Raw genomic sequence first — 9982 nt, forward strand, 5'->3', positions numbered from 1 at the left:
TACGTCGCAGTGCCCCACAGTGGTCTGTATTGTAAATTAGCTTGCCAAAACCTATTTTTAAAAATACGTTTATTTTATTATTTGTTATCAAATTATTAAAACTGATTACCTAATTGAATAATATTTAATATTATGAGAAACTTATATATCTTATCAAGCTAATAAAATTACGATTAGGGAACAGAAATGTCGATTAACGAGGCCATACCACGCATTATTCTGTCTTTCACGTTTAGTGATCTGTGCCGTGTGCATGTACTTAAGTTATAATTTTTCTTTTTGAAACCTAAAGTATGGACATTTTTGCAGAAGGTAAGTGTATTACTAATATTATTTTTATGTTTTTTATGATTTAGTAGATACAACGATGTTTTATTTATTATGGTTAATTGTTATTATTAGAACTTAAAAAGGTATCACTAATAAATTACTAATTATTTTATTTTATTTTATTTTATTTTATTTGTTAACGGGCTGGGCCCTTTACAACAGTTTAACATAATACAGTAGTATATAATTTAAATAATTAATACAAAGACACAATTAAATTTATAAGATAATAATTACGGAATAATAAGCATAATAATGATTATAAAACAAATATAAAAATATATAGTAATAAATGTATCAGTTTTGATGAACGGTGCTCTCATTGGCCAGCCGCATCATGCGGTCTAACGGATTATTTCTGCCATAGTTGGTAGTCTGCGCAGGAACAACGAAAAGAGCATGGTATCTAGTAGTACGGGAAGGAACTTTGAAATTGAATAACGAGAGAAGTGAGGGAGCATCTATACGACCATCAACCAGTTTATTCAGAAACTCTATGTTAGCGTTAACTCGCCTGTCAGCCAGTGAAATGAGGCTGAGTTCCTGCGTAACTAAGAAATATTCGTGGGGAGGATGATTTATTTTTAAGACAAAAGCAGCGCAAGATAAGAACCGTCTCTGCACACGTTCTAGTTGACAGGAGTCAGATACCGTATAAGGGTCCCATAGGACCGATGAATACTCTAATAGTGAACGGATCAATGAGCAGTATAAAGTTTTTAATGAAGAAGATAGATTGAACTCTTTTGATATGCGCATTACAAATCCAAGCGTTTTCAAGGCTTTGCAGCATATCATTTCAGTATGGGAGTGAAAGTTGAGATCGTAATTAAAGATAATACCTAAGTCTTTCTTACTAAATACCGATGATACACTTGAACCATTGATGGAGTAAGTATAGTTAATAGGAAAGCGGTGTTTTAAAAATGACATTTATTTACATTAAACTGAAGACCAATATTATTAAACCACGAGACCAGGTTGTTGAGATCATTTTGAAGCGTAGAGCAGTCCGATAAGTTTTCAATTTTCCTAAAGAGCTTCAAGTTGTCGGCAAACATGAGTAGTTCACAGTTTTTGACGATTTCCTTGATGCCATTTACATACAAAGAAAACAATATTGGAGATAAATGTCCTCCTTGTGGAACTCCAGAAGAGACCTTTGAGATGGATGATTTGCATCCGAACACTTTTACCCACTGGACTCTGTCTGACAAATAAGATTTGAACCAAGACAACAATGGTTCACCGAACCCAGTTTTGTATAGGGTCTCGATTAGGTGGCCATGGTCGACTCTATCGAAGGCTTTAGTAAAGTCTGTGAAAATAACATCAACTTGGATGTGCTTTTCAACAGCCTTCAAAACAAAGTTGTTAAAAACGAATAAATTAGTAGTGGTCGAGCGACCAGGTCTAAACCCATGTTGCTCGTCAATTAGAATAGAGTTAATTGGCGATTGAATACTTCTCAATACTAGAAGTTCAAACAGTTTGGATATGTGGCTCAAAATAGAAACAGGTCTATAATTTTTGACATCAGCCTTATCACCAGATTTAAAAATAGGAGTGACAGAGCTAATCTTGAAAGAAAAGGGGAAAACTCCATTATCGATTGAACGCTTAAAAAGTAGCCACAGTGGAAAACATAATGAAGATTTCACATTGTATAAGAATATACCTGACAAGCCGTCGGGGCCTACGGACTTAACATTTTTTAGTGCGTCTAGATCAGCGTCAACATCATCGATGTTGAATGAGCAAGAGCTAGGTAGCTAGCTAGCTAGGTAGGTCATGGAACAAAAAAGGAGACGAATGGTCATTAGACAAAGGAGGAACATAGACTGTATTGAAGTAATGAGAAAATAAGTTAGAGACAGACTCTGTACCCGAGCTTTGTAAATTCTCAAAATGAACTGAGTAGGGAATTTCGTTGTTAGATTTATTAACTCGGACAAAGTCCTAAAACGACCTGGGGTTAGATTTTAGCATAGACTCAGTGCGAGACAAGAAGACACTATGGCATCTCTTGTATTCTGTCTTGTAAGAGGCACGAAGTGCAGAAAATTCCGCATAATCAAATTATTACTGTTAAAAAACTATTCTATAATATTCTACATACTCTTGGGTGTTTAACCTAATATAATTTTTTTGCGCATACTTGCGTATTAACTTGGCATAATTTTTTCAAATGTGTAATGTATCTTGTTAGAAAATTTAGGAAAAAAAGCCGTTTCAATAATAATATTTTATTTTTATTTATTTTATTTTAGCGAGTTGTAGTCGTGATTTTAGAAATCAGAATTTCACTTACAATGATTTATTTAATTTATTACAAGGAAACGGACCACTAAATCCCCAGTCCAAACAGTCTAGAGAATTTTTGTTTAAAAAGTTATGTGAAAAGTATGATGGGAAAAATTGGATGCTTGAGTACACAAATAAAATAAATGCTGGCTTAAATAATTATACGATAGTTTTATCACGAAAATGGATACAATGTAATAGAAATATTCACATTTTTAATAAAAATAACAGTGCATGGTTAATTAGAAATATTTAAACAAGAAATATTTAAAGCACGGAAAAATGTGATTCAGAACAATTTTTGTTCAGAGATGGGCTTATTAGTTGATGTGGTATTGCAAGGTTATCATACATTTTTGTAACCTTATTTTTTATTTTTCTTAAAAACTATTTGTTTGGTGTAATCGTTATTTTTATAGGACACGGGACGACAAATGATGGAAATACTGCTAGGACATTTTTCAGAAATGCAGAGAAATCGGCAGAGATCACAGGAGTTAATTTAAACCTGATTGAACGTTTTAAAAATATTTTAATGGTTATGGCAAGTGGCCAAGATATTGATACAAATTCATTTGATGAGTATGGTATACAAACAGCTAAACTTTTCGTTTCCTTACATCCCTGGTTTTATATGCCATCCAGCTTACATAAAATATTAATACACGGTGCTGATGTTATTCGTTATGCAGTTTTACCAATAGGTAAGTATTTATATTTTTTTTATTTTTTTTTTTTTTTTGAATAATGAAGCACATTTAAAATTTTATTTTTAGGATATTTATCAGAGGAAGCTCAAGAATCTCGAAATAAAGATTTCAAAATGTACAGAAGACACCACACAAGAAAAAATTCAAGAATAAACACAAACAAAGACCTCTTACATGTGTTATTAATATCATCTGACCCATTAATATCGACCATAAGATTACTTCCAAAAAAAAAAATTACAAGACTTATCAAATTAAGCTAAATCGTTATTAAATGTAATGCAGTTAGACGAAACAAATTTGAACAGTGATTGTGATAGTGATAGTGACATTATTATAATATATTGTTAACGTACTTTTTTATAGTTAATATAACTATTAACTATAATTACTTACAATGTTAAATATTGATAAATGTATATAATTTAATTTTAAAAATTAAAAACATCCCATATTACCCATAACCTGGGGGTTGATTACAGAATGAATATTATATTTAAATACACCCTTAGAACATGTAAATTAATTGATGTTCAATATACAAGTTTTATGAACATTTAGGAAAGTAGCTTTTTTCCCCTAATTAGGGGCTGATTTAAAAACTGATAAGAAATTTGGATTCAACATGTTAAAAACTAATAGAATTGATATTTAACATAATTTTTTTAACTCATATTAAAAAGGTATTAATTAATGTAAGCTAATTTACAATACAGACCACTGTGTGCCCCTGCGAAATCCTCAGCGTCCACAAACAACGACAGCTATGACGTGCTTGTCAATTTTACTCATGATCTGCAGCTAAAGTCTATTGACACGTCTACGTGACTATAACGTGTTATCTCCTAAATATTTCATACGACGAAAACGTAAATTTATACATCAAATTTCGGTCGATCCTGCAGCCAGGAAAACCTAAATTGTTAATGATAACAATCTGCTCCGTCAAGATCGAATTAATAAATTTCCATATTCGAAAACAGCAGAATATCGTTATCATCACTCGTACTCTGAGTATTCTTGTCATCATTCTAATACATCGTTATAATATATTTGATCGGCCGGTCGAAAGAGTGACAATTGGCTGCTAAAGCAATCTTATAAAATATATATATATATGCTTATTTTTAGAGATCAAAATTATATTATGTATAGGATGCGATACGCGAAGGGGGTACACAGGTACAGGAGAAACCAAGTGTCCTAGAAAATACACCCACTGCGATGAGTGCGACGTTACAGTGTACACTCATATTATGTAACGTAATATATATTAGTTCGTATAAATGTGTATAGAAGTACAAAACGAATGTGTGATTGCGTCTGCTGTGTGCGTACGCACCTACTCGTAGTAGGTATTGTAATAATAATAATACAATAATATATAGTACGTGTGGCGACGAGATCGATATGTGTATGGCGTATGAACGTCAAAACACGAGTGATTGATAATGAATAATCGAAACGCGACCCGAATATTTCATTGGCGAATACACACACACACGTATTTGTACACGTAGAAAACACGAAAATAAGTATTTCCCACTGAGGACTAGTCGCGTAGCGTATTTAAACAGATGATCTAATTCGTCGTACAACACAATGTACATTATAATACCATAAATAAATAAATACATAAATTATAATATATCAAGCGAAACTCTTCGATTCTGCGGTGTATTCCACAGGAAATCAACCTAATATAGTAATAATACATTAATAATGACCTGTTTTTACTCGTACGTTGTTACGCGACGTACTGTTTCGACGATGTGTTGGCGCGACCCTTCGATTTGTTTGTATTAGTCTGCGGGGCACCGCTGACGATGTCAAAATGAAAGAATATAATAGGTATATATTGTGCCGCGGACGAAATGTCTCATTTTCCGAACAGAAGTTTGTACAATACGGCTGCGGTGGTGGTACCTGTACGCATGGGTGCAACTACAGCCCAAATATTTGGGGTGCTGAAATTGTCGAAAATAAAATAAAATGGTATTTAACTGTAATTACTGTAGATTGTATAGAACTGGAAAAAAACAGGAGTGTTACATTTGAACTCAGAGGTACTAACAACCCTATTGCACCTCCCTAGTTGCGCCTATGCTTGTACGGTACGTGAGGGCCTGTGTGTTCGCGCACTACACGAATTACGATGTATCCGTGTCTGCGCGGCGTGTGCCATGCACAGGGACCGGAAGACGAATCGACAGACGAAAATGGAAACATATTATATTAATATAGATAGATATTAAATAGATACTATTTATACGGACTTTCAAAAGGCGTTTGATAAGGTGAATCATAATTTACTTTATCATAAATTAAAAAACTTTGGTATAGGTGGGAACTTTTTAAAATGGTTATTTTCGTATCTTTCTGATCGTACTCAAGTAGTTAAAATTATGTCTTATGTTTCTGATGATTATCCTGTCTTATCAGGTGTCCCTTAGGGCAGCCATTTAGGTCCTTTACTATTTTTAATTTTTATTAATGATCTCCCACTAGTCCTTGATGGTTCTATAAACATTTTATTATTTGCGGATGATGCGAAGATTTTCTGTACAGCTAATTCTTTAAGTGATGCTGAATCTCTTTATGCTCTCCGTTATGCTTAAAAACCTTGTATACATCTTTAGTTAGATCCAATCTTGATTTCGGCTCCGTAATCTGGTCATGCAAATACTTGACATATATAAATGATTTTGACAATGTACAATATAAATTTTTAAAAAGGATTTCATACTTGTCAAATATTCCATTATCTAGGGACTCTCTCTATCTAACTCAAGATTATATTAGCCTTGTTTCTCTTTCACTTAGACGGAAATTAACTGATATTATGTTTGTCTATGATCTTATTAATTACAATATTGTGTGTCCCGAATTGTTGTCTGAAATCAGCTTTCGAATTCCATATCTAATTACACGTAATTCAGAGTTATTTTTAGTTCCTCATTATAAAACGAATAGTAGTACCAATTCTTTTTTCCCTCGAGCTTTAATGTTAGCTAATAAAATTTGTATACATTTAGACATATTTTTTCTCTCACGCGAATGTTTTAAATCTAAATCTATGTTATTATTAAAAAATATTGATTGATTGATATGTAAAAAAAAAAAAAAAATAAATGTTTATAATGTAACTATAATTTTTAGTTTATTACTTTTAGTTCAGAGTTATTTTTTATATTATTTTATGTTTTTTGTTAGGTTTTACTACACTTATTTAGTTTTTAGTTTTTATCTGATACGTTTCCTTTATATAATTTGTAAAAGGGTATATACCCGTTGATATACAACATAAATAAATAAATAAATAAATAAATATATTCATCAGGGCTGTTGGGCGTTCGTGCGCGGAAGACTGTCATTTCGCTGGAATAGGCATTTATGGGCTTAATATACGTGTTCTCTGCGGGCTTGCAATAAGCGTTCAGGACGAATCGTACAATGTTGTGTCGTTACTCGCGCGCCGCCCAAGTTAAAATGTCTAAACCATCGTTTATTGGCACGGCCATGTTTGTCCGGAGTCAAAACGTCGACATCAATTATAATAATTCCGTGTGTACACATAAATATTATGTGTTCGCTTGGACTCCATCAGAGTCGTGTGTCAGATTCGTTTTTTTTCCTCTTCGAATTAGAGCTTCTAGTAAAAACCGATAAGTTCGACAGTTATAGACAATAATAATAACAATCGGTACAATTAAAACACCATAAATAACAAAATTACAAAATATTAAATATAGAATATAAATAACGAAGTGGATGGTGGATGAAGGAAGAATAAGAATAATTGTAAGTTTACAACTAGAATTTAGAATGTCGAAGATATTAAATAGGATTTTGAGAGGAGTTAAAAGCAGGGTTTAAATTGGCAAAAAAAGGACAGGCAGACTCTAATCTATATATATATATCATTCTCGGAGTTCCATATATTCCTATAAAATGACTACCTAGGTAATTATTTATAAATAGGTATACTGAAGTACTGTTAGAGAACAATTTTCGCCACAAACTATGTGCTGTATAAACTTGTATATTATATACTTATTGTTTGTAAATATATTTTAATAAAATTAAAATAAATTTAAAAAAGGAACATATAAGTATAAACTACTATATAATTTGTAATTTATATTTAATATGAGTAAGTTTAGTTTGTAGAAAACTGTTTATCTATACCTAGTGACCTCAGCTAAATTGCAAAGCAAATATTTCAACTGTTTTATTGTAAATGATTATTTTTAACAAGTAGTTGAGTATTTCAGTAAAATTTTCGGAGAAACGTTAAAAGAGACGCTTTATAAGCGCTGTAAGATGTAGAGGGACTAAGTTCCCTCGCGTCCCCCCTTTAAGCCCGGCTTAATAGAACTAATAGGATATTACGTTAGTAGATAAAGAGGGACAATCAAAGAGAATATGAGATAGATCACAGATGGTTTCTTCTAAATGGAGGGTACCAGGCATGGTTTTATAAGTAATATTGATTCTCATGGACTATCTAAATTTAAAAATAAACATAAATACGTAAAATATTTATTTTAAATACATTTTGTACATAATAAATAAATTCTGTGAAGTATCAAATATACAAATAATAAAATTTTAAGTATTTATTTTATTAGATTTATATTATTATTCCATTAAACCTATTGATAGGTAACTTTTAGCCTAAAGGATAAGTAAATAAATAAATTACTATCTTTAATGTTATTATTTAATTGGATAAATTGAAACGTTTTATGTTCTTTGTTTATCATCATGACATTATAATTCGTTACTAATCCTTACATGTTTTGTTCTGAAAAAATATTTTGTTGATAATTCATCGTCCATAATTATTAAGTATTAAAATATATAGGTAACCATAATTTTTTAAATATTACGAAGTCGGCAAATTTAATCAGTTAAAAGTTGAAATGACGCCCCTGGGCCGCACTAAATTTTTAAAGGGCCGCGCAGTGGAGACCGCTGCGTTATAGGTACCTACTTCTAAAGAAAAGAGTTTACATATTGACCCGCACATCGTATAGTATTGTAGTATTAATACGGAACAACTCGAAGATTCGCATTTGATTTACAGGTGGAAATAATATAACCGATAATATATTAAGTAGTATAAATAAGCATATATAAATTAAATTATAAAATGGATTTCGGAAAAGCTCAGCAGTCAAGTTCGCAAGTCGATATCGAAAAATAATTGAACCAGGAACGCTTCGAGTGAGACGTACACCTGGGATATCATCTACTCACGGCTAAGATCCGAAACGCAACAGCCGCATTTACGTCACTCCACGCGGCCCACAAATGTATAATACACGAGGACCCATCGTGGTTTAAATGTACTGCGACGTATTTCGCGAATGTCAATAACTGGCGTTACTTAACAATCCTATTCGGTTAAGGTGCAGTCCGCCGGCTCTTTCCTGTACACGCTACACTGACCGCGGCTTTTCGGGACCGGGTCTTTATTCTATAAACTAATGTATATATATATGTGTACAGTTAAAGGTTTTCGAGTTGGAAACTATGACCTCCTGCGTTCGACCTCTAATACGGTTTAATAAAGTTTCAGGACGAATAAAAAATGAGTTATATACTCCGTATTCAAATACGTATATATAAATCTGTATGTCACGTTACGTACGCGCACAAATTCAATTTCACCCGAGTACCTCACTGTTTCTTAGAGTGCGCGTCGAGCATGCAGGTGAGTTACGTCCGAGATGAAGCGAACAGTTAAAAATATAATACAATCGAACAATTAATGTGAAATTTCAGGACGGCGCGAGTGTTTCACTAGATCACAATACCGGTTAACAGTGTATAACGAATAATAAATCGTTCGGATAACGTGTCGAAATGAGGCTTATGGTAATAGTATTTATTTTTTTTTTTTTTTTGCTGAACAACAAACGTTTATCACAACACCGTTGCAACTTTTGGAAAATTATGTTCGAACATTAACAAAATAACGATATTACAATATTGTGTACGGCGGACTTTTTGTTTTTATTTTCCGTTCGATTGTCGCGAGAAAGACGCTGCGCACGACAAATTGTGACGGTAGTGTCAGCAAATAACGCGTGAACCGTCGTCGCAAACCTTGACGCGTTCGAGCATTGTTAACCCGTTTTATCGGTTCAACAATCGAACAAATCTCCGGATCGGTTTCCCTTTTCGCGGAACGCAACGGTAATAATATGCTTGGTCGAAACGATATTATTTAACCGTTATTTTTTTTCTCTACTGACCGCAGCGCCGATCCACACATTCACGCGTCGACAATTAAACGTAATAACAAATTCGTGCATTTATAATTCCATCGGAATAACCGTTGCCGTCACCACATGCCAACCCGTTCCTCCCGACGTCGAACAATTTCCTTCCAGTCCGGCATCACTCCCAGCATTTCAAGGTCCTCTTCTACCCCACGCTTAGCCATGCCTCGGTACTCTTCGACGTCTTTTCCCTTTCGATATTTCCATTCCATAACTGCTTTTGCGGTTTCTTCTTTTTCTCGTCGCACGACACGACCGTATGGTTTTTTCTCCGAGCTACGGCGACCGAGCATAGTACCTGCCGAAGTTCTTCGTCAATCTTTGTTGCCTATTCGTTTTGCCATACAT

The 9982-nt window shown here is 33.3% G+C and overlaps 1 protein-coding gene across 3 annotated transcripts; it reads left to right on the forward strand.

Moving 5' to 3' along the window:
* Nucleotides 1–230: 230 nt before the first annotated feature.
* Nucleotides 231–3666, forward strand: LOC112686776. Of its 3 annotated transcripts, none has more exons than XM_025559210.1 (3): nt 231–312; nt 3054–3338; nt 3411–3666. In XM_025559210.1, the coding sequence occupies exons 1-3, from the start codon at nt 294–296 to the stop codon at nt 3605–3607; spliced, it is 501 nt and encodes a 166-aa protein (XP_025414995.1). In that variant the 5' UTR covers nt 231–293; the 3' UTR covers nt 3608–3666. The 3 variants fall into 3 exon arrangements, 2 of the variants coding, with proteins under 2 accessions (XP_025414995.1, XP_025414988.1); XM_025559203.1 differs by lacking the exon at nt 231–312 and adding an exon at nt 2766–2976; XR_003148919.1 differs by lacking the exons at nt 3054–3338; nt 3411–3666 and adding an exon at nt 2601–2684 and having other exon boundaries at nt 248–312.
* The last annotated feature ends 6316 nt before the right edge of the window (nt 3667–9982 follow it).

This window comes from Sipha flava, unplaced genomic scaffold, assembly GCF_003268045.1.
Source record: "Sipha flava isolate LNK unplaced genomic scaffold, YSA_version1 108_pilon_pilon, whole genome shotgun sequence".
NCBI classification, from domain to species: Eukaryota; Metazoa; Arthropoda; class Insecta; order Hemiptera; family Aphididae; genus Sipha; species Sipha flava.